Source organism: Centruroides vittatus, unplaced genomic scaffold (assembly GCF_030686945.1).
Source record: "Centruroides vittatus isolate TY-2023 unplaced genomic scaffold, ASM3068694v2 contig_767, whole genome shotgun sequence".
Taxonomy (NCBI): domain Eukaryota; kingdom Metazoa; phylum Arthropoda; class Arachnida; order Scorpiones; family Buthidae; genus Centruroides; species Centruroides vittatus.
Genome location: NW_027122496.1, coordinates 803,631 through 830,066, shown reverse-complemented (window position 1 = coordinate 830,066; position 26,436 = coordinate 803,631). Strand labels below are relative to the sequence as shown.

Sequence of the window (26,436 nt, the reverse complement as noted above, 5' to 3'; positions counted from 1 at the left end):
TACCAAACACACTCAATGTCTAGTAGATTTATTACTTGAGCAATTGCTTAATAAATGCCATATCATAGAAGCCTCAACATTTGTGGTTCTATTAGAAGACTCTGAATGAGAAATGTCTATATTTTATATGTACTGTTTGATGCTAAATTCTGTTTTTGCTTTCACACTTACATTTATGTCATCCTGTATTTGAGTTTTGTTTGAAAAAAACTGAAAAGTAATGAATAATTAAATTATTATATAACATTTTCTGTGCAGAGGATGACAAAGTTTGTATTTGCAATACACTATTATAATACATATAAATTTATGATAAAAGTAATAAGAAATTTGTGTAAGTGCAGATTTTGGTAAAATAAATCCTTTGGATGTCAAGAAACGAAGATACGTTGCATGAATGAAAAATGTTTTATTGGTATGTTAATATTTAATAAATGAAAAATACAACAATAATTCACATTTGTAAAATTGTATAAATATACACTAAGCCTGAAACTAAGCTAATCAAATGATAATGGTGGATTTGGTGAGCCATAAACTTGCCTAATTAAGCATATAAGTATAAAGAAATTATAAAGAAATTATAATTTCTTTATATCTACATATTAAGATATTATTATTTATCTTAATTTTCGAAATTTAGATGTGTAAGATATCTCTTAAATTTAACATAAGAGCAAGTTCTTAGTAGATTTACACTGAAAAGCTTAATTCTCCTAACAGAAATTCAAGTTCTATTTAATTGTTTGTTATGTAATTTTGTTATAATTTATACTGGTAATATAAAAATTATTATTCATATGAAAAACAATCTTGATCTTCCAAAAAGAATTCTACCATTTTAAATTATTTAATTATGCTATTTATTATCCACAAAGTATGCAACATGCGCCGGTCGATACGGTAATTGTCCGAGTTTCGTATCCCATCTTCATTCAAATGTCATGTTGCCTATTATCTCTAGGAAAATGACAACTCCACAATAGAGAAGGCATCTTGGGTTCTGCAGTTTGCAAAGTCAGAATAACTCATCATGAGTAATTTGGAGGAGCTGTAGAATTGTGGCCACCACAGGAGAAGGGCCAACAGATGTGCTGTAGTGAGCATAGGAAAAATTTAAGTATGTGTTGGTGACATGAGGTGCGTGCACTGAGAAACTAACGGGCAAATGTGAAGCTTGGACAATTTTTCAATGTTTTATCACAACCATCTTGAATAATAATTAACAAAATTAAATTAAACTGGTAGAATTCTTTTTGGAAGATCCTGTATACAGCTGTCTACAATAATTTATTTTAGCTAATAGAAAACTTGATGGTAAATTTAAATTAAATCTTGATGGTAAATTTAAAAATTTGCTCATTTTGAAACTTATGTTCTGCATAGGACATTTTTAATTTCATTGATATAATCATAATCAAAATTTTAGAAAAAAGAAACTTTTACATTTTATTTTTTACATTTAAATATGCCAAATGAGATTTTTAATGAATCTTTTTATTTTGTTTAGGTTCGTCAATTGCATCCAACAAAGACAGCAAAAAAAGGTACTTTAGAAAGGTATCAACAAATGTTAAAAGATGCGATGCAACAACATCAAGAACCTCATCCCAAAATAAAATCGGAACCTAATAATATTGAGCATATTTCTAAAACAAACGATGATATTCTTAGAACTAGACAGCCAGTGTTGTCAATTTTATCAAGTAATTGTCATACTAATTCCAACCATTCTTCTAAATTAATTTCATCCTCATCTCATGCTTACTATCTTCCCACAACCGAACACAATTCGTCGTCGGGACGAATGAATGAAACTAAAGCAAATGGAAATGGTAACATTGTGTCGGTTAATAATTATTCTAATTGCTCTAATTCGACTGCTAAAGTTTATGTGAATTCTATGTTTTCCAACATAAATAAATCTGAATCTTCATGCTCAATTCCTTTAACCAAAGAAGTTTGTTATTTGGGACAGTATTCTCCAGCAAAATACGATGGTGTGTCTAATGGTGACAAGAAAAACAGAAATAGTTTTAGTATCATGTCTCCGCTTATGCATCGAAAAAGTGTAGCTCTTCCAAGTGGGCAGTCCACGTTTGGCTATGCAAACGAAAAGTATTCTACTTCTTCGGAGGATGTCTCGATACACATTCCTCATAATAAAAATTACGATCCGGACTCGAAGAGCCTAGGGTACGACAAGAATAACGAATACTGTCAGCTTCGTCCGTCTGTCATTTGTCATACTGAACCGGCCAGAACAGTAGATAGGAAAATTATGCCTACGTTAATAAAAGATAAGCATAATTTGTCTACGTCACCCGTGTTTTCGTCGCTGTCGTCGGTAGCACATTATAAAGGTAATATGACAAATTCAGAAGAGTCAAATAAATTAATTCTTCCTCTTAATAAAAAACTCTCCGAAAGTATCGGTATTAAATCTGTGCCCAGCACTACGGTAAACAAAGTTAAAATGTATGATAAACTGCAAGATAAGTGCAAGATAACAGAAATAACAAAACTAAATCAGTCACTTGAAGTAAGCATTCTGAAAAATTGTCAGGATGATAATGCAAATAAGCATTCTAAAATATATAAACTATCTAGGATAAAAATGGAGGAAGATAATCTGCAAACTGATAAAGAATTAAAAAGTATTCTGGCATCTCAAAAACCAAAAATTTCTTCTTGCGTTTCTCAGCATCCAATAATTAGTTCTGATACGAAAACCTCATTCAACAACAACGTGCAAACTATTAAACTGGAGGCGTATGCAAATTCAATTATTTCCAGAAACAGTAAGTATAAATACGACGAACCGTATTTCGATCAACCGAAGCGTATACAGTTAAATAGTCCTCCTAGTTCCTGCATTAAAAGTGGATTAGGTCAAGCGCACGTTAATTATAAAACAACACCTTTTACTCCAATAGACGATATTAATCCTCCAGTTGTGCTAGATTTAAGTGTAAAGAAAAAGCCACAGTCAACTGGATTGGAAGCTGTTGTGCCTTCGCCCAGTCCTCCAAAAACTCCCGCCGACGGGATCTGTTTAGATCTGTCTCTGAAAAGAAAAGTCATAAATACAACAGCTACGTCACCACCTAGTGGTATAGAAAATATAACACCGCCTCCGGAAGAAATAGAACCACCACTATATCATAGTAGTCCTTTTGTAGTGTCCGTCATGAAATCATCTCCTCATCTAACCATTCCAGTTATTAACAACATAGGAAATTCAAAACTTTATAATAGTTTATCGCAGGACAGAAAACTACATCCGGACGCTCTATCAAATAGGGCACCGATAATGAATTCTGACGGCGTGACTTCTTCGGCCATAGATATTCCCAGTACTCCGAGTCCTTCTCCCTTACCAAATAATGTAAAAAGTACTTCAAAAAGTATATCCTCGTATAATTATACCTATTCATCGCAGTCATTGGAATATACTTCATTAAGGTCATCATTCTGGTCACCACAAGTTACTGCCTATTATATTCCTCCAGAAAGTAAACAGACTAATTTGGACGGTTATAAAGATATTGTGGATCAAGGAAATCTTCAATATCAGTATCACGTGGGACCTCATTTATATCCAGTTTTATTTAAAGAAGGACAAACATATCCCAAGTAACCCATATGTAACAGTAGTTAAAACAAGGTATGGGTTTTATAATTGAACAGTATGTGTGTTATATGTGTGAATGTCATTTCATGAAAAAGTTAACTTTTGTCCATATTTATCATTGTTCTACATATATCATGCCATCGATGATCAGTCCAACAGTCTACTTATTTGTCCTTCCCATTGTATACAACTGTAAATAACTTTTTTTTATGAGGCTTGAAACATTTTCGTACATGCATCTGCAGAAAGATTCTTTAGGACAACAGATTTGACCATCTCTGCAGAATGATTTTCTTAAATGCATAATTTCAAAAAATATTGCTCCTTAAAACACTTAATGACCCGTACGTACAAGTAAACCTTTCCTTTAATTATTATTTGGTTTCCATTTAGATAGCATGTTGCTCTTGAGAATCTCGTTGTAGATGCACACGAGACATAGTTTGAATAGTAAATTTAGATTTGTAAAATATGACACGTGAAAGGAAATGAAAAATAATGTGTAACTTTTAAACCTTTGAGGAGTGGCAGTTTGAAATTTATATGGAAGTGTGCATATTGGTGTGTTGAGAGTCATCTTATTCTCTTTGTGAGAGTTATAGTGGTAGAAAAACGACACAGTACACTAGACGAAAACTGTTTTAAGTACATGGAAACTCACTCCGCAAAGGATTAATCTAAATTTTATGCTAAAGACTTAATTGATATTTTAATAATAGAAATTATTATTTAAATAACACAAAATATTTATCATTTCTTACGCAAAAACCAAAATTATATAGTATATGGATACAGAAACAAAAACCTTTTCATTGATCCATTTGCTATTGATTTGGCGGGTAATGTAGCAGTAATAATTTCTATGCAATACATAAACTAAATCAGATGATATATTTTTATGGAAAGAAAACTAATCCATCCTTTTAAACTAGATAGCAATAGATAATTATACTTTCCTTTATGTCAAAATAGGTTACTTCATACAGAATTAATTTATATAAAAGTTTACTATTAGAAAATGGCAGTTATTTGCTCGAAGAATGATACAATTTGGCCAAACAAACTATTGGATTATCCGACTATATTAAAATTAGATTAATATAGCTTGATAATACGGTAGTTCGCTTGGCTTTAATTGAAAAATTGAGTTACGGATTGAATGTTTACGTACGATACAATCTGGAGGCAGCTGTTTAAATTATCGTCCTAAAAAAATAGTAAATTAAAGAAATACCATTGTATTTTGTTCTAATTTTTCTAGAAGAACTGTATGGTAAAAATTATTTTTAAAAAGTATGCAAGTAACTTTTGCTGAAAAATATTTAATCCATGCTTAAAATTGTCGTTTCTCACAAATTATTCAGGATATTCACAAATGAATACATACCTGGAAAGATTGTGTATTATTGGAAATAATCCAATAAAACATTAATTAATTAATGATAGTTATAGTTGTACAATTCTTTGGAGTGAATATTTCTTTTGTTTCTATCAAAAAGCAAACAGATTTTAAAATGGCAAAGGGAATAAAGCAATATATTGGTAATTTAAAAACTGATCGTTGGTGCAATTTAAATTCTAATGCAAAAAGATTTAGTTAAAACAGATATTTTGTATTAGGAATGTAAGAAGGAAAAAATCAAATTTCTGGTAGTTGTTTACGTGTATTTTTGCCAGGATCTCGATAGATTTTTTTTCGAAGCGGCAACCGGCATCGTACAGTTTTCTATAAGATAACGAGTAAAGTTTCGACCGACTAATTTCCGTTCGCGAGTCTATAGTTTAGAAAAATTAATTTAAAAACAATTCCTAGAGAATTCATTGTAAAGATTTACTAAAGAAATTTCAGTTAACCAGAAACCGTTTAGGTGCTATAGATACATTCGACTATCTGTTATAAATTAACTGTCGCAACGTTTTCTATATTGAAATTTTTTAATTAGAATTTCATCCGAACCAACAATAGCAGCAATAAATTTAATTTAAATTAAAATAAAAAAAACAGTCATAAAATATATATATATATATATATTTTATAATTTTGATTTTGCGTCTTTTAGATGCTCCTAACTGCCATTTTCGTATTTATTTAGTTTATTTTTGCATTTCGTGAAATTTCGTTCGATTTAAAAACGAACCTAATTTATATATATTTTTTTGTAGTTTTTAATTGCTAAACCGTAGAAATTTCATGAAATACAAAAATAAAATATGATAAAAACTATTTTTTCTATAACTATGTCAATATTTTGTTTATTGTTATTTAAGGAAATTATAAATTGATATCTCTACAAAGCAGAAGTGTATTTTTATTATTATTATTTTTTCCATTGTATAAATTTCACAGTTGATCTAAATGGTATATATCTATATATATATACAATGTACTGTTTATTGATTTTTTTAATACGATATTATCATTTTTAATTTTTTGAAAATTATAATGAACAAAAATTTTTCCAAATGTGTAATAGCTGGATGTGTTTGTTTTGTCTTAAAGCAACTTGTAAATATTTAATAAATCGATAACTTAATGCATAACCACAATTTTGTTAAATTAAAGAAAATAACAACAAAAAAACAAAAAAAACTAAATCGTTCTGTAGGATTTGAGGAATATAAGATAGAAGACCGCTTAGTAAATGCATATTCTAGTATAAGAATTAGTTGATGAATATGTATACAAATGAAAGAAGTATATTAACATAAAATTGTATGTTTAAGAAAAAATCTGGGACCATGTTTATCCTGAATGAGAAAATAATATTCAAAGCAAATATCTAGATAATCTGGTATGTACAGTATGATTCTGAGATATATATTGGGAATACTTTGAATTTTTTAATTTATGTTAAATATTTTTCAGAGACGAATTAGATTTCATAATGTTGACAGAAATTAAGTGAGGATGTTGTATTTGCATTAATAATTCATTAAATCACCGCCTACATCGGTGACACGCATTTATCCTTACTCAAATAAGGCCACACAGTTGTCATTTAATGTATTTATCTGCCATTACATAATTAATAGCATCGCATCTCTTATCTTACTCAAACTATTTGCTCGTGGTTACAGCTTTAGTATGCAAATATTTTAAAACATTTTTAATGGAAATAAATAAACAGATGTATCGTTACTATCCTAGAACATTACAGCGGATAGAATTGTCTAATATGAAAAATAATTTATAAATAATGTTTAAACGATGATAAATAATTTTAAGTTACAAGATACGAGGCTGTACCGAAACATTGCAAAAGCGGGTGCAACTTTTTCGTTTACCGACACGGGTCCTTCGAATCGGACTTGTTGGTAGTAACTCTTCCTCTATACAAAGGTACTTAGTGCAAATCCATTGATTATAATGGAGACTATAGTATATAATTTAGTAGTATCTTCGTGTAGACGTACTCTATCGACGAGTCTAATTTGAAGGACCCGTGTCGATAAACGAAGAAGTCGTGTCCACTTTTTCGTTACCTTCGGTACATTCCTTGCATTTTTGAGTCGTACGACTTTGTAATATCTGGTAACTTACAATACTTAAAATATATTCGTGGAATATATAGCAGGTATGATTTATTTTAAATGCTTTTAATTCATTCTTTTCTTAATTATTCTTCAGTTACTAAATATATTTTGCATTATTGTAAAAAAGTACATTAGAAGTTTTATATGTCATTTATCAAGAAATCTGTTAGTTGGATTGAAGGTAAAATTTTAAATACTTCCAAATTTTTCATACCTGGAATTTTATTTGGAAATTAAATTATGGAATCAAAATTTTAACACACATTAACACTTATTTCATTTTAAAAAAAGAAAGCAATATTTTGTGCATTTTACTATAATATGATCATTTATAACTGTAGTCACTATAATTTTCATCCAATTTTTTAATTGAAATGTGAACAGAATTCTTCAATTACAAAAATTAATGAAACAAATAGACGAACAGATTAGAAAATCTATAATTAATCATTTGTCTTCTTGCTACAACTCAAAATTGTTGTAAATGTTTTAATGGTTATAATAATAAATATAAAAGACCGTGCACTCGAACTTTTCCTTTACTGATCGTTAACAGATAAAATATCTATTCCCAAATACTGTTTTCTTATTTCCATTAAAAATATATTTATTAAATGTTTTAATATTTTTAACAAGAATAAGAAACTGGATAAATCATTACATTCAGAGATATCAAAACCATTTGTATATGGCCATTAATCATAAGTAATAAGCAGGACGATTGCCAAAGATATTTTTCATAGTCTTTATGGAATAACATCTTTTCCGGACTTTATGTAATTAATTTTAACACTCGTCTCTCATACTTTATTTTGTTTAAACTGCTTTCTAAAGAGTCATTTTTATCTTTAAAAATAAGGTACAGTGTGATATTGCAAAAATATTTTTATTATTATTGCTGTATCGCATGTAAGTTGTCTTGTACCGAACCAGACAAACAAGAAAAAAAAAAGGATTTCGAGAAACATTGCGTCGGCAGCTTTAATTTACACAACAATAAAATATACTACATTTGAAGTTTTAAAATCTATAAAAGTGATAATTTGGTTTGTTATTTACTTCTAAATTGATTAAACAATGTATTAATTATCATAAGTACAAAGTGAAATACTCAACCGAAACTTTATCGTTGTTACATTCCTCTATTAAGTCTAAGCTAGTCATCAATTAAGTAACTAGCCCACCTGTGTTAATTTCTCAGGAAGAACATTATTTAACAAATATTTTTAAAAGTTAGGACGACCGGATAAATTAACCGGGAATCACAAGACTATCCTTCTAGTCATATTTTTTTAATTTAAAAATTACCAAGAAACCAAAATTTGTCTTTGTCTTTTGCGATCGTAATATTCATTTTAAAAACAGTAAATATATTTATACTCGTCCGAAATGTACAGAAAATAATTTCAGTCTAATCCGGTCGTCCTACCGCACAACATAAAGTCACGATACCAAAACGACATGGCTTGCAATAGAAGAAAGTTATGCTGTGGTATAATGTGCTTTAAAGTAATAGTTTATTAATGTAACATACCGACGGATGTGATATTGCATTTTAATACCCTAGTAGTTTGTTTGTTTTCATGTTTTCCTTTTAAAATATTTTTTTGAAAAATATTTACAGAATTGAGAAAACAAATAGGCTGTAGGTATTGCATTGTTACTTCCTACATTAGATAATATACTAAATAATAACAATAGACACAGTTGGTTTGAGTGATCGGACTTTAATAGGGTAGCTTCGATTTTATTAAGACAGCTTTATAATTATTAAAAGTTTTTGTGTAAAATTATGTAACAAAAGTTTTATTTCTAATGAAATAAAAATTATAATTATTTGCTTGTTTGTAAAATATAAAGGATTTTATTATGTGTACTAATCTATGATAAACTGTCTCTTACTGTAGTGTGTTTATAAAACATTATAAATACAAATATTTATCTTTAGGGTTTTCTGTAAGTAATTCTGTAAAGAATTGCAGAGTTCATTTAAAAAATAATAATTATGTAACTTATCTGTGTAATATTTCATATATATTACTAAATTACATCAAGGAAACATTGTGTAAAATCTGTTTATAGATAATGTGGATCACATTACTGTTTTCAGTTCAGTGATTTAAGTAAAAGAATCCCCGAAATATTGTCATTACATCCAATCTCTGAAAAGGAAATAAAAAATATTTGCAGCAGGAATATAAAGGCAAACTCTTTGTAAATATTGGTTAGATTAGTGAATAGATATGTCATATGGTTGAAAATGAAAGTGACTGTTGGAAAAGTGAAGTTTTTCTGCAGATGCATCACTTTTTGAAAGCTGTCAAAATGTTGTGTCAATCATTTGTAAATGTCCAAAACTTCATTATGTATAAATGTTCATCTTCATCTTTTGTGAAATACAGTTCCCTGTACGTACTCGTTTGTATACCTCGTACAGTAGACCGGCAGCTAAGCCGGCGAGGAACAAAAATGGGATAATTTTCGGAAAAAATAAAAAAAATGGACTACCGAATAATAAAGTGCTGTTTAAGATCTCTTGAACCACGTGTTTTTTTTTTTTAATATTTAATAAACATTGGATGCTAAAGTGAAATCTTAATTATTATATATCGGGTTGTAAAAGTGAAATTTAGACTTTTTTCCTAATTCTAACATTCAGTATGGGTATAAAGTATAGTAAAAAAAGGCATTTCGTTGGAAATGGATGCAACGAAACTTTAAATAGAACACATTCACCCCCCGATTCTTTATCAGATCAAAAGTCGGCGGCCACAAAAGATCTACAAAGCATTTACGGGCAAAGAAGGACCGACCGGCCGCCGCAGACATCAAAGCACCGAAAGTACAGAAGGCGACGACGACACGCATCCGTCCAACGTCATCTCAAACCGACTTTGCCATCCCAAAAGAACCGCACGAATAACCAGATCATTCGAACACGAACATCATAGAACTTCGTCCAAAAATCAACAAAGTTTGATACTCCGAGGTTCTCCGAGGTCGTCCGTTCTCCGTGCCAGAGCACGAATGACCTCGGAGAAGCCGGCCGGGAGGTTCCACCCGTCCGCTTTACGGCCCGGACCGGGCACGATCCGCCGCCAACGTACGTTCGAACGCACGACACCCAACGCTTGAGACATTCTTCAAAGAAAAATCCCAGCAGTGCCAGACCCACGGGATCAGAAATTTGCAGCAAAGACTGCAAGATAAGATGGATACGGATGGCCATTACCCACAAGTTAATCGTCAATCAATTTTTTTTTCAAAATGTCTACATTTCACCTTTACAACCTGACATAAATTCTGATCAAACATTCCAATTATAACAGATGTAGGTATACTCAAATGTGTATTAAATGTAGGATGAGTGACTGAAGCAAAATCTGCATATGTAATTTGTGTGTGTCTTAGGATCAAGTTAGAGTGTAGAGTATATCATACCTTTATCATAAACAGCAAATATATTAAAAAAGTAAACGAAAAGTTGCACACTTACACAGAGGTCAGGCATGATAAACCGTGTGTATACAACACGCATAAATGAAATATGTACTCTGGCTTCCATTTTTTGAATATTTTAGATGAAATTTGAGTAAAGGTGGCGATTTTAATACAAATTTATACTTTGCTACGCATTTAAAATCGACGATACGTATAGGACTTATTAGAAAAACACCAGCACCAAGCCAATGGGAGGCGCCATGAGCCTGCCGCTGACGTAATCCATATCGATGGGGGCGTAAAATAAATACAACTTACGCATAATTCGATCGCTAGAGGGCCGAACGTAAATTTTGAATAGGTCTGTCATTTTAATATTGAATATTTTCTGAACAGAAAATATAAATAAAGCGTTAAAAAATTTTTTGATTATTCTGCCTATTGATTTTTCTCCACTTGAATTGTTTTCTTTCGTAGCTTATTTTCAATGCTGGTATAGTGTTGCCAGATGTTCCGGTTTTCTGGGATTGTCTCGTCCTGTATTTTCGTTGGACCAGAGCTACTAGGTTATGCCGCCCCGTAGTAACTTGCCATGGACGTGTTATGTGACGTGATTGGTAATTACATATTTTTATTATACGCGGGGAGCGGGAAATAATGCCTGGCCGAACTCATAATGGACTTGCTAAAAGAGGTCGTTTTAATGCCCACAGGACGGAAAGAGTTAAAAAGAAGAAGAAAAAAATTTCCATGCGCGTACCTCTGGTTGAGAACCGCTGTTTTAAATGTATTTATGTCATTGTCGGAGTAAAAATACACATCTACTGTATGTCCTGGAATTGAAGCGTTGCCATGTCTTTCGGGAAGAACTCATTTTGTCCTGGATTTTATCTCCATATATCTGGCAACTCTACTTGCGTAAAAAATTTTGTATTCAAACTCAATTTATGTCCGCTCCTTTCTATAACCCCTAATTATATTTATAATATAATATTCTATAACCTCATTAATTGCATAATATATAACTCTTTTTCAATTAATGGTATAAATTTTCTGAAAAAATTCATGCATGATTTAGAAAATAAATATGAAGATATTAATCATAGATTGGTTAAGGGACCTAACCGACGGATCATTTCTAGTAGACCTTCGAAACAGACGCTTGTAACTCTTGACTGGAGCATACCAAAGGGCCTCTAGTTGGTCACAATTGCTCCTTACATCCTCTCAATATAGTGAAATTGACCGGATGGCCGAGCCTACCGCTCTGGGGTCAAGGTGGCAACCTACCGCTCTGGGGGACCCGGGATCGAATCCGAACGGGTCGAATAATCCCCAGGAATTTTTCGGAGGGTGGTCCGTTCGTATATGTCGTGCCCCGTCCCTCACCACCCGGTAGCCCCATTGTGGGCCTGGCCGAACCCATATGGGCCTACTGAAAGAGGCCCTCTTAGTGCCCACAGGGCGGAAAGAGTTTAAAAAAAATAAATAATAAATAAATAAATATAGTGAAATTGCAAAAAATGGCGGAAGTCGTGAATGCGCGTGTATTTGTTCTTGTCACCTTTTTGATAAACTCGAATCATCACTGGTCATAAGCTGCGGGAGTCTGCTAGAAGTTTGTCAACTAAAAATACTAGAGATTCAATTATTGTGGTACAGTAATTATCAAGCATTATCTGAAAATTTTCTTTTCAGATACGATTTTTGATCGGCTTATGGTAGCTGTTTCTGGCGTAATTGCTATTTGTTTAGACTCGAGTGTGAGGGAATTGTCACAGGAGCATAACAGGAATGCCACCGAGTTGCTGTGCAGTTGATTGCACGGAAAGATATAAAAAAAGAACCGGTATCGCGTTTTACCGATAAGTTAGATATAGGTCTAGTTGCTCTGATACTATATCGTCGGTTAGCCACCAAACTCCTTCTTGTAACTCCTTCTGAAGAAACATTAAACTTTCTTCAGAAGTCCGTTATTACCCTATGTTGATTATTATTTCTTATTTTTGTATTGAATGAGGTTTGACTCGGAATCTACGAGGGTTTTGTAGATCACGGGAACGTGATTCGTTATCCATTAATGCTGTAATTGAAATTTGAGCAAATATTGGAGTTACGAGGTTTTGATCGCCGACCGACGATATGGTATCTTTTTTTTTGTATGTAAAACGATCACAAGATGAATATTTTGTTGACAGGTTTCCAAAAAACAAGCACTATTTCGGTCGGTGTTTGACAGCGATACGCCATGATAATTGGAAACAGTAGTGTTCTTTGCAGTCGGCACTTTGAACCTAATTGTTTCTACACAGAACGGACACACCTATTTGCATGAAACATCGGTTGCTACAAAGTTTGGTTTTCCTCAGCATCTACAGAGACAACCATTAGTGCCACGAAACTATTAACTCTCCGACAGTAACTCCTGAATAAAACCAACCCTTTGTGTAAAAATAAAAGCTCCTCTTAAAACTAAAAGTTTCTTTGAAATTTATTTAATACAACAAAATGCTGATACAAATTTTTAAATAATACTAAAATTTAATATGAGTATCTCAAGGTTAAATTATCAATTAGTCATTTATAGTTGAAATATTGAAGTTCCCGATAAAAATTGCAATTTAATATTATTTAAATATGAGTTACAGAGAAAGATTGTGCGTTATCCCACGAAGATAGTCCATAATACTGCAAACGATGGTAAGAATCTATGCATTGGAAGCAGGATATTTCTTTCTTGGAGCTTGTGACAGATGACTAGCCAGAATTTCGTTGGAGTAAACTTGTTGGTAATGCTTGTATTCTTTGAAGAAATCCATTGAATCCCCAAATGGTGTGATGGAAAGTTTCAAGATTGGATTGAAAACTTCTGTGCCATTCTTCCACTGAATTCTTTGTATTTTGGTAATCCATCTTCGGATTGTTGATACATATTCCATATCTCGATGGCATATGTTGGTTGCCGTCGTCCACGACATTGTGGTATTCCAATGTAGGCATCTTCGAAATAATCTACGACTGGTGTGATATCTTGAGGTGGAAATTCCGACAATTCCTCAAAAGCATTAACAACTTCATCTGTCGACACAAATGCAAGAGCTGGGCTTATTCTTCTTTCTTGGTAACGTTGTTGCAGACCATTCTTTTTAATTTTTCGGTAAATGTTCTGACTTAGACGAAAGAAACAGCCTGTAATTTCACAGTCTGGGAAAACTCTTTTTAAACTGTTTATAAATGCCAATTCAAAATCAATCACGAGACTTGCTGGCCTCAAATTGACATTCTATGTTGTTAATTTCTCACAGTTCAAAGTATGTATCCTGAATTTTGTTTTTCAGTAATGCATAAATACATGGAATGGTTTGTCCATTTATTAGGGCACGAATGGTATAATGTTGAACGAAAAGCGCAACAGCTGTTTTGAAAGTCCCACCCAGTGAGATGTTATTTTCAAGATTGTCACATGGTCCAAAGATTAACATTCTGTTATTAATGTTTGAACCGAAATCGAACAGAAGGAAATCTTGGCAATCATGTGCAACTTTCTAGTGATTTGCGATGACGATTTCATCAATATTCGGTGGAAGTGGATTACTGACAGCTTGACGTTGACGTCTGATATTGCAACGAAAACGATGAACTGTCGGCAACTTGGCTTTTGCGTCTTCACTTATTATTGAAAGAGATTGTGTGCTTATTTGTTACGGTTCTTCTTCAGTTTCTTCCACCAATCTTTTCATTTGTTAAACTGCTTTGAGAATTTCTTCTTGTGCTGGATATCAAACATTCCGAAGCCCGATATATATATATATACACACATACGAGTACATAACCAAATAATCGGGCTATAAATCCGCAAATTTAATGACTAAGTAATTTGTCACTGGAGGTAGACGTTAGGCGCCGTTTCAAACCCGCCACCTCCGTTTGCCGTGCCGTGGCGCAGTTCTTTTCTTTCAGATGATTCTAAATTATGTCACAATGCCGGGCTGTAATTTTTAATCATATTTTTTATTTATTTAATGTAAAATATATGCTCTCCACCTCAAATTAGTAATATTTTGCCCTTGTATATCATACTTTTCCTGTAACAATAGAGTCGTGGGGGGTCTTCTAATACCTTTCGGGGGAAAAATTTTGAATGGGAATAACGACTTCCAGTTTGCACGGAAAGTTCATATACAGCGATCTAACCTTTTCTATTTTATCTTTATAATAGTATGCAGTAACTGTTACATAATTTACATAATACATAATTTACACAATAATGTAAATTATGTATTGCTCTGACTCTAATTAAATAGTTTTGTGAGATTTGAAGTCTATTAAGCAGTATTCTGGTGCAGTACTCCATGTTGTGGTCGCGTATCTTATCTTGGTTTCGATGCAAGTTTCGTATAAACGTTTTATCACAGTGATATTCAAGTAACCTTGTATTTTTTTTATTATTACCGTAAATCTTGCTAAGGTTTTAAAATCGAATTATTTATATTTATGTGGTATTTTATGTTCGATAGATATGCTATTAGCGATTGTAGAGGAATGTTTCTTAATTCGATATTGTATATTTTATTTTTGAGAATTTGGAGATCTACGCTGTTGTGAAGGTCGCCGAATTGGTGATATTCAAATGTCAGGACTTATTGTATGTGGGGTGAAGGAAAGTGAGGCAAATAACTGCGGTGACAAACCAGTTTATTTATACTAAGTCTTATAATCTATTGTGTCTTGTCTTCTGGTCTTCTGGAGGCGCTGGACTGTTGAGTCGTTGGCCCCGGGGCGGTCAGTCGATGCTTCAATGGTGTGAGAGGTCCAGTGATGAAGGGTGATAGCCCGAAATTCAAACAGGATGGTTTCCACACGTGGAGGCAGGGAAAAGTCTAGACAGTTGACTACAGTTGAAAGCTGGGGAAAGTCTGGACAATGGTTGTCACTATTAGAGGCTGGGAGAAGTCTCTACAGTTAACTTCACTAGGGGAAGCGGGGAAAAGTCTGTCTTTGTCCTCGAGATCCAGGTTTTTAAAAGATTCTCTTCCCCGGATCTCTAGCTTTTGATTGGTCGGTTTCCTGTATCTAAGCAGATGACAGACCATTTCGGGCTACCGAAGGTTTAATTCGACATCGTGTCTTAATCCGATCAAGGGAAATTAATCGCACCTCGAAACTCCTGCTCGTATTTAATTGTTTCGAATTCTTATAAGTCTGACACATAATATCAGCGCTGCATCTCCTTTTAAGGTAATTTAAAACATATTTTTTTCTCTCGATTAATAATTTTATTATTTCCCGATTCTATTAAAGTTTTTCTTCCAATTTTTACGAGTGTTAGAATCAAAGCCCGATCCCTTGATTTGACACTTTTATATTTTTAACACGTGAGCTCGAGTATCGCTCGAGGCCTCACACTATCTTTGGATAAGTCTGTGAATACTATTGTTACCGTTCGCGACATATCTAGTCTTGCAATAATAGTTTGTTTGAAATGTCTTCTGTAGAAAAGTGTTGTCGTGTTATCAGCAAGTTGGGCACGAGCTTCTAGGTTATATCGCCCCGTGGTGAAGTGTGACGTAATTGTCACGTAATAGTAGTTGTATGCGTTTATGATGGTCCTTACGCGGGAAATATTGCCTTTCGGGAGGTCTTTTAAGGGTAACTGGCCTGTATAGACGTGGAGAAAACCCGGGAAACTCCACCTGGCCAGGGGCGAACCCACGTCCGAACTCTCAGTGTTCGGGGAACGGAACCGCTTCGGCAACAAGTGTTGTTTATAAGCATATTGATATCGATGAATAACATTTAGTTTATTTAATTACTTCCAGAATCTATTATAAAAGATTTTTAAAATAATTTTTGCCAAATTGGCCAAATTTACAGGAATAATGAAAAGGATACAGCCATTTTTAAATTTTAATTTAATATCTTCTCTACGATAGTTTAGATATTAAATTCTAATTTCCGATTAATTGAAAACTAAATAAATAAATAAATAAATTTTAAAGAAACGTGTAACAAATGTTATTTATTGAAATTTCATTATTATGCTAGCTAAATCAGCTGTTTCCAACATGTCGCTCACGGACTACAAAGTGATGTGGGTAATACACGAGGATATCCTCTCTAACACTTATACCACGTGACCAGACATTAGTCAGGCGTTAATCTGCCTCTAGTGTCCAGTGATTTTATCCACTCGATCACTACAGTCTGTCTATAGAAAGAATGAACCTGGGTATTAACCAATGAGCATCAGCCATTGATCGCTTATTTGTGGCAAGTTGCTTCCGGTTTCTTCCTCGTCTGTTATACGTGTCACCGTCATTGTATACAGTGTTTTGAAATCTTCACGTTCAGATATTGGAATACGAAGAAGTTCGCTATTGTATTCGTTAAATTCATGCTATAGAAACACAGTTAATGGAAGTCGTTCTGCCTTATAGTGAGAGAAAATAAAATTCACACACTGCCTGACATTAAGCGAAAAGTGTTGACTTCATTAGGAAATGTCTCGATTGGTTTAACTGAAGCGACATCACGCGTGACGTTGCTCTCAAGTAGATTTTTTTCCATAGACAGATTGTAGTAGGCTAAAAATTGTTGTGAATTTTAACGAAATTCTCATAAACAGGAATTTAGTATAAACCAGTGAAAACACTTTTACACTTATAATGATATTTTGTCTCTATAATTACTGTACTTTCTTCTTTGTAAACCTTTATTCTTCTTGCCTTCTGCTTCTTTATTTGAACAGTATTTAACAACTCCATCACGAAATTTAACTCGACAGGGTCAGCGAACACAGAGAAAAGATTTGAAGTACGATCGTCGTTTATGTGTCCTAACAGCATCAAGCCATAATTCGTCTTGTCTTGTTCAAATTGCACTTTCGAGGTAACCTCGAAGGTGATCTTTAAACTCTCTTTGTCCACATCAAACACATTAGTGTAACGAGTGCAGTAGTCCTCACGAATTCTGATGTTTCTCTTTGCTTCTTCCAAAGGATTTTCTGTTTTATTTTTAGGGGGGAGTGAATTCAAATCATTTTTATAAACCATGACCTCTTGTTGCTCTTCTGTTAAGTGGACGGCTGCCATCAACAGATTCTTATGTATAATAAATTTTGTGATGGTCAATTCGAACATTTTCCCACAGATTTCTTGTACCTGAAATCAGTTCTGATTATTAACTAATGATTTCACTCTATTTAATAGCTTATGACGTCTCTAATTTACATCGTATATATTTTATTTGGAATTTAATTATAATGTGCAGTGTGCATCAGGAGGTAAAGGTATGGGGGTATTACACGAACACGGAGTTCTATCAATATTAACAAAGGAAAAGCAGAATTCTTTTAGTTCGGCGTGTTGAGTGTAATGCAGTAGCTGTGGTTACACCCGCTGATGATCCACGACAGGATAGGTTGGTAACATCGGAAGAGTTCTCGAAGTGGCCACCCTCAGCATCGATGCGTGTTTAAACACTCAACAGTAAATCTTGTATACTTCCACAAAATGGAGAAGAGTCATCTCTAGCCTCCTCCATAACTGTGGCAGCATTTCTTATCGGGAAGTTGATCATAACTCGATACACATTATCCACCCTAATCTAGCCCAGTATATGTGAAAATGGATATCGGTATATCTACTGACATTTGTGCAGTTTTCTTGTTCATTTTCGAACACGGACCCTCATAGACTTTATTATTCCTGTTATTGTGCGGAACCATCTCCTAGAATATTTAGCTTTCCTCCGAATATCCTGTGCATAAGTTGTTGTTAACATTTAAGTTCTGTATGGCAAATTGTGCTTAACGCTTATTTAATGCACGATTTACGTGTTATATAAATACGTTATGATGTTTTAAATTAAAATTAATTATCAAGAATATTTCTAAGACACTTAATTTTTAAGCTTACTTGATCAATAACATAAACTGTTCTGCCTTCGTCCGTTATTCCAGCGCAACAGTACGCTACCATACAAAATATCAAACTTTCTTGACAGAATTTCTCTTTTATTCCATCTAAAAATATAAACTCTTATAGAATATCAGCATAAAAATTACTTTTTACTCGTCTTTATATTCATAATGTACCAATGTCTGCGTATAACTTCTTCATATCTTCGTTGTTGAAAAGGGTAGAAAGTATGTCTTGAGCTTTCTTAAAAATCCAATGACCGTCGGAGGGACTTAAAAACCATCCTGTAAACCAAGGAACCACTTCTTCCCATCCTGATAATCTGCTTACGTTCGAATTTCCTCGCTGAAGACCCTTCAAACAATAATGATTAATTTTAAAATTATAATATTTTATCTACAAGAATTGTTACTCTAATAAATGATTTATTTAAACCCATTTTGATAGTTGTCTAAATTAGAAGAGGAAGCCAAAGACAAACCGAACAATTATTTATTGTGACACGGTCACAAAGCCGGGCTGCAATTTTTAATCACATTTTAAATTTATTTAATTTAAAATATACGCTCTCCACTTCAAATTAGTACGGTAGTGTCTTGTATCTGTACTGTACATCATACTTTTCCATTAGCAATAGAATCATGCTGGTCACCTATTTATAGGGTTACCATAATTGCCAAGCATTGATACCGGACTTTATAGGATTTGTAGATCTGCATATTTTTAAAATTGCAGCCCAATTATAGACGTTACCTCCGGTGGATTTAATTTAAAACTAAACAGCAAACAATTAAATAAGCAAACCAATAGCACGCTTACTCGGCTGCTTGCTAATTAGAATATCAACAAACTAAATCAATATGGCCCGTTTTTGAGACTGGCAACGACATTGGTTTGCTTACTTACCGATAGGCAGAATCTTAATCACCTCGGCCACACGGCCTTCGCATATATACATACTTTTACCTTTACATCGAGTTTACACTTTCTTGGCGTTTCTGCTAAGATTACAGCATAATGATGTCTTCTCAATACATCCATGTATGGATCCATCTCCCATTTACGGAAATGACAATTTTTGATGACGAGAATGGGTACATTTTTACCACAATATTCTTCCAATCTGAAATCAATACCATTGAAATTTTTCAAATTTTACAATCGGAACAAATAAGCACTCTATTGGTATTTTATAAATTCACCTTTCCTCACACCATTTACGAGATTTACTTAAGTCCATCTGCGTTTTTTCATTGCAAGATGATTCCTTAGTATCGAAGTAAGAATCCTCCGAACAGATCTTAGCACTTGGATATTTATTCATAATCATATCCGTAAGTGTTTTCTTGCCCGAACCAGGTGGGCCTCTAATCACAAAAGCCAATCTTCCGTGTTGGTTCAGATAATCGATGGTTTCTTCGTTTGTCAGGTATACAAAATCGAATGTTTCTTTTTCTGGTGCAAAGCCTTCTGTTTCACAATAAATTTTACAGCGATCACTTTCTGTCTTTTCAACTTCTGTAAAACATTATTCAATTATGAATTATTGTGTCATTAACAATTCTTATCACATAATACAATATACCTATACAAATACGTAGTACTGTACATAATTTTAACGAAGGGTTATTATACATACGTATTTGTATAGTTATATCGTATTACATATTTAAAAAGAGATTAAAGGCTAATTGATATATGTAATTCTTATCACGTTTAACGGGCCTACAAGAACACGATTATGCCCTATTTATTAGGGACGTGCATATAGAGTTTCACTGGATGCGCCTCACCCTGGCTCCAGTCCAAGAGATCTGAATAGTAGAGAGGTTGAGTTGCAAGTACAAACGTTACTTGTACACGGCAAGCAGAAGTACACGGTTTACGTTTTAACTCCAAGGAAAAATCGTTGCAGCGCCCATTCACAACATCACGTGACTCGGTGAACGTCGCGCATTCAAATAGCTTACACGACAATACTGGAAACTCTCGTGAATTAGCGTGTACTGTACCGTAGTGGCGACAGTGCAAACTAGTGACATCTAGCGGTTTGAGAAGCACACTAACACCAATAAAACAAATCAAATTCAATAAGAGTCAGATTTTATGAATTAAAATATCATGTTTTAATTTAATTTTATTAAATTGGAACACTTTTTTAAAATAAAACATTTTTACATTAAATTAAAACATATTGAACACAAATATATCGTGTAAGGGAAGGTCGGTGGGTATGAGACAAATGTTTTTTCTAACATTTGCTGCAAGTGGCAGAACCTGTGAAGACACCAGCATGTTGGGTGAATAAAGTTCACATTCCGCCATATTTAGTCAGAGTTGTTGACACGTGGCAGAAAATTTTGTTTTTTTTTAAATAGTGTTTTGAGTGAACGAAGATAACTTCTGGTTGTCATAGCTTGTCTGAAAATGAGAATAAGTTGTTTTTTTGTTTATTGTTGAAAACAACATTTATTGTTCTTTAACTTGTAGGCCGGAAATCTCATTAAGCTTACTAATACGTATGTGGTAACCGATGTTTTGTTTCATGATTTTTCGGGTTGTATGAGATAAAAACGTTGCGATTTGTATGAGACAGACGTGTTACGGGTTGTATAGGAAACAGTTTAAAGTCGATAAGAATTATATTCTGACGGAATGTGTTTGTTTTACGAGACAATATGGGTAAACTACGGCAGAAAAAAAGAAAGAAAGAATCTATGCAGCTAAGAGAAAACTGCTGGGGGAAAATCGTCTAAATAAAAAGAGACAAAGAAAGAAAAGAGTAAATAGGACTAAATCAGTCCAAGAAAAGAGAGAAGACCAAGAGACTCACTGCATCATTTGTGGTGAAACCTTTGAAAAAGACTGGATTCGGTCTAGTATTTCTGCAGGTTGGGCTACGAAAATTGCGCCAATCTTGAAGGATACAATCTGTTTTATGAATGTGATGTTTGTATTACCAAAAAACAAGTAAACACGGAATGCATTTGTCATTAAAACGAATTGTTAAATTTTCAGACTGATAATTTTTTAATTTTTCTCATTTATGCCAAATTTTTTTATCATGTATTCACTTAATTATACGATCTGTAATTTACACTTTTATAAATTTCTCAATAACAACTCTGCCTAATAATAAAAAGTTGTTTATGAAACCAAAAGTAATTCTCTTCTTGTAGATTTTTCTCATGTCCGATACAACCCTCCAAAATTAAACTTTGTAAAAATCTAATGACTGTAAAAAGTGTAAAAAAATGATTTATATTTTTATCTTAGAAAAATGAGTTTTAACTGGTGTTTTTATAGAACAATGAAGTTTTGTATGGAATGTAAACCGAACCAATTGAGCTGTAAATTTTTTTTATAATGTAGGAGAAGCTTAGGTGTCCCATACCACCCGACCTTCCCCTATATCCCCTAACTTTCGGATGAATCATTACTTTTTGTCACATATATGCTTTACTAAGGACTTTGAAATATTTATCTGCCAATAATTTAATACAATTGTCATAAACACCTTTAATATTTGCATTCTTTAAGAAATAATTAATTAGTTTTAATTCCATATGTGCTCTGTAACAAAAATATATTAAAATTGTTTTGAAATATTGCTGATATTTCTGAAGATAATCTTTTTCCGTAAAATGGTCGGAACACGCGACATAATTTCTATTTAAATATTCTGGCCCTTTCGTTTTCAAAATCTTGTCTAAATCGGACATTCCGCTCTTAATAACCCACTGAGTGCATCTGAAAATCAATATAGACACATACGTTGAATGATAACAATATTTTAAAGGAGGAATGTTGATATAATTGAAAACAATCTAATTGCTTATCAATTTACTTACACTTGTTTGTTTTTATCAGGGCTGTGGAATCGGTAGATTTTTACACGACTCCGACCAGGGGCAGACTTGTTAACAAAGTAGGCCCGAAAATTCTGACGTCATCACGTGACCTCAGAATATTAGCTTCAATAAATATAGTTCTAATAAAGATAGAACGTAGAAACTTTTTTATTCCAAAGCTAAAATATTTCCCTAAGTAATGAGTCATTACGATAATTTTTACTTTTCTGTTGTTATATATAACAGAGGAAAAGTGTAGCGATCGGTCAAAAAATGATCTCACCCTAAATTTTTGCATTTTTGAACTCGGGGCACCTCGAAACGTCGAGATACGCAAAAGATTCGGTTTTTTTCCTGTATGTACTCATATTAGGACTCAAGCTTAATATTGAGGGTAGAGACGAGTTTTATAAAAAAAAAAAAAGAAAAACTAGCAGATGAGCCAGATGTTGTTCACGCAAATAATAACGATAACGAAGATTAAGATATTTAGATTATAGCCGATTTTACCCGTTTTCACGGGATGCAAGAATTATGTCCTCCCTCTTCCGAGACTAATTAGAGAATTTTTAGATGGGTCTAAAAGTATGTTCGATTTTTCACAAAAACGCAAAATACCGCATCTAAAATAGTACGGCAGAAACGGAGTTCTTCGGGGTAATCCTTAATACCCAAAAACGTCTCCTTATACACACGGTACAAATGGAGTGTAGTTATCTCCTCGAACCACTCGATGGCGGGCAGAAGCTTGTCGCCAGTTTTTCAGCAGAAGTTTCCACTATTGTCGTAATAAACTAAGTGGCGTATTGATTCACGGGAAATCTGTTGAAAAAATGGCCGATACATTCAACATCGAGGGTTACCAGCGGAGGTAAATAAACAAATTAAACTATTTTAAAGTATTTATAGGATGTTTAATAACACTAAATAAATTAGGTTAATGTTACTTTAGGTAGCTAAGATGGCAGCTCGTCTCTACTTCCAGCAAGGAAACAGTGGGGACTCACGTTTTAACCTAACCTAACCTATTCTAATAATTTGGTTGCGAATAATTATGGTAATTTATTAGAATAGGTTAAGTTAGGTTAGAACGTGTGTCCCACTGTTTCCTTGCTGGAATTAGAGACGAGCCGCCATCTTGGCTACCTAAGGTATCATTAACGAATAATTATTTTTAATTAGCGTGGTGTCTCCTACCGTACGATCGGACGATAGGACTACCTCACACTTTTATCGAGGAAAGTAGTGGCTTATGTAAATTCGAAAGCAGCTCAGAAAATTAATTTTTAGAAAAGTTACAAACGTATTACGCCGTTGATGATAGAAGATGCCGTGGAAGAACAAACCTACCTTAAGATAAGCTATTATGACGACAAATATATGTAAATTCTATAGGCACTTCGCATCACTTGCAAAAAATTTGAATAATTAAATAATTTCTGGATTAAAATCATCTGTTTCTTTACAATATTATTCGTAAATGCCTAAATAATCATTATTTTAGTAAAATACGTCATAACTTTAACTCCAAACACAAAAAGATGAAGAAGTTTAAACCGATCTTCTACTCGCCATGATAGACGTAACGAACGCCATTATCAACCTTCTAAAATTGCCAGATGGCGCCGTTCACGTTTTGGGCTAAATACGACGGCCGCAACCTCCCTAATAATTGGTACACGTGTATTACTCTGTTTTATTCTTCACTTATTCCGAATAAACCGACAGTAGCGCCAGATCTAGCAGGAAGAATACAAATGCACCGAAATGGCTGCAATAAACAAGATTCGCTTCATTCTTGTTGTAACGGAATAGTGTGGTTTATTTGTTAACGGCAACGCGACACATGGGTGATCTGCCAAGGAGGTGCCTCTTAGGAAAAGTTTCGTGCGAAACTGGACCAATGTAGGTGTTATAAACGTTCAGAAAACCCGGAAAACACCATGAGCCAGCCCGTTGGCGAAGCGCGAATCCACGACCGACTACCAGTATTTCGTGGTGTTATCTACTGATAGACAAATGGATAACACCACTGTAATTTTATTTGTAATTTTATAGCCTTATTGGATGCGCTTGTACTTTTTTCTGCTAATTATATTAAATTCCGGAGCTTCAATTTTAAATTCTCAAGTTATGGTACAAACAATCGTAATCGCAACACGTAACCTACTCTCAATTTTGTTTCTCCAGAGCACAGAACAATAGTGCCTGTATACTAATCGACTATCAGAATCGATCTAAGTACTTTTCTCTCCTTTAGTTAATGGTCATACGCAGGTAATGCCTTAACTTCTGACGTCACAAACTACAATAAACTTATTAACCTTACCTTATCCCCTCTCCTAATAATTCCACATCAGTTTTCTTCATCTACGTATTTTATACTTTTCAAAAAATGATCTGATGCATTTCTACTTCACGTTAGTCTCTAAATTTCATTCTTTATTCACACAATTATACAGTACTTACCACTCAACTGATCTCCACTAACTTTCTGTGTTTCAATCAGCTTTTCAATCTCCCTGCCTTTTTTCTGTTCTTCTTCATTTTGTTCTTTCTTCATCACCGAACCAATTACAGAGAATTCGTCACCATGAAACATCACTTCCACTCTTTCTTTATTTATCTTTACGACGTCCTATTCTTTCAGGACAATTTATCTTACAGTGGCCACCTTTGCCGCATTCAAAGCATTTCCTTTCTGGACAGTTTCTCAAAAAATGTCCTTCTTTCAAGCACTTGGAGCAAACTCTCGATACTCCATTATACTCCACCTCAACTTCCTTCTTTGCTATCTTTATGAAATTTGGCATCTTTTTCTCCATGTACATAAGGATATTTCTCTCTCCGCTCCGCACTTCTGTAAATTCAACCGTCTCCACTTCATACTTTATTACTGTTCCGTACTTTTCCAATTCCTTTCGTACTATTTTCTCGGTCAGTTCTCCCGGCACGTGGTACAAGTAGATCCGCTTTAATTTCGGGTCTAACGTAATCACCGGCACATTCCGCCTCCGGTACTTAAAACCACGATCAAATAGCCTCATCTTTGCTTCTTTTGTAGACACAGTAATGATAACAAACCTGTTTTCGTGTCTGTCAATCTGCACCACTTCTCCTTCTCCTTCTAGTGTTTCGTTAATCACTTCCACCAACTCTCTCCATATATAGTCTCCCCATGGAATTCTCACCGATCTCGATCCTGGAATAGTCAGTTGTGGATTTCGCTCGTTTTCTTCACTTTGCACTTCATTTGTGACTATTTTTGTCCTTCCTTTTCTCGCAATCCCTTCTTCATCCCAGCTCTCCAGCTGATGTGTATCTTCGGAACACACTGTAATTATGTAATAAATATACTTTTATCAATTAAATTTATTAATAATAACTGGAAGTTTCTACCAACAAACGAAGCACATCACGAACATCATGAAAAGTGATCAGTTGAAGGTGGTTACGAAAAAATTATGCTTAATAGCTGCGCCGAACTGCACGGTTAGGCAAGAAGTGACAATCGCAAAAAGGTACAGAAAAGCAATTTTGGATCGTCACGTGGAACTTTTTCGAGGTGCTATGAATGCAGAGTTGCCCGTGGTAATGCCTGTTCATATGGTACTAGATCTGACCTTCGTGACAGTGAAGATAATTGTTGCATGAAATGGTTAGCAAGAACACGCGGAATGATCTAACTGTATCCATCAACCTCTACAAAAAACATTCCCGGAACTTCAGGATGTCTTCTTCAAGAATGAATTTGTTTTGACAGAGCTGTTATAACCAGTATTAGCAATTGCTGTAGTGCGCTTGCTAGCAGAAAGCAACCACACACCATGACGTAATTTTGATAGAAAATTTTTGAATTGTTTCGTTCATGAGATGTAGGCCAAATTCATAGCTGTGCTTATTCTTTTGGACATAAATGTGTATTAATCTGTTACGAATAGATTAAACGATGCCATGATTTATTTAGATTTAAATGGATTAAACAAATAGGGGAGAGTCTTGTACCTACGGACATCACGTACTGTATACCTATGGACACCTCAATATCAGTGGCGTG

The 26,436-nt window shown here is 33.8% G+C and overlaps 1 protein-coding gene and 1 long non-coding RNA gene across 5 annotated transcripts in view; one reads left to right on the top strand and one right to left on the bottom strand.

Annotated features, from left to right (window-relative positions):
- LOC136981549 (uncharacterized) overlaps positions 1-6,224 on the top strand; it is a 62,432-nt gene extending 56,208 nt beyond the window's left edge. For all 3 annotated transcript variants that reach the window (XM_067277860.1, XM_067277859.1, XM_067277861.1), the window contains one exon: positions 1,511-6,224. In XM_067277860.1, the coding sequence (XP_067133961.1) occupies positions 1,511-3,640 (2,130 nt within the window). In that variant the 3' untranslated portion in view covers positions 3,641-6,224. The remainder of the gene's footprint in view (positions 1-1,510) is intronic.
- LOC136981560 (uncharacterized) overlaps positions 1-10,895 on the bottom strand; it is a 42,108-nt gene extending 31,213 nt beyond the window's left edge. For both annotated transcript variants that reach the window (XR_010881738.1, XR_010881737.1), the window contains exon 1: positions 10,665-10,895. This is a non-coding gene — a long non-coding RNA (uncharacterized lncRNA). The remainder of the gene's footprint in view (positions 1-10,664) is intronic.
- Positions 10,896-26,436: the final 15,541 nt, after the last annotated feature.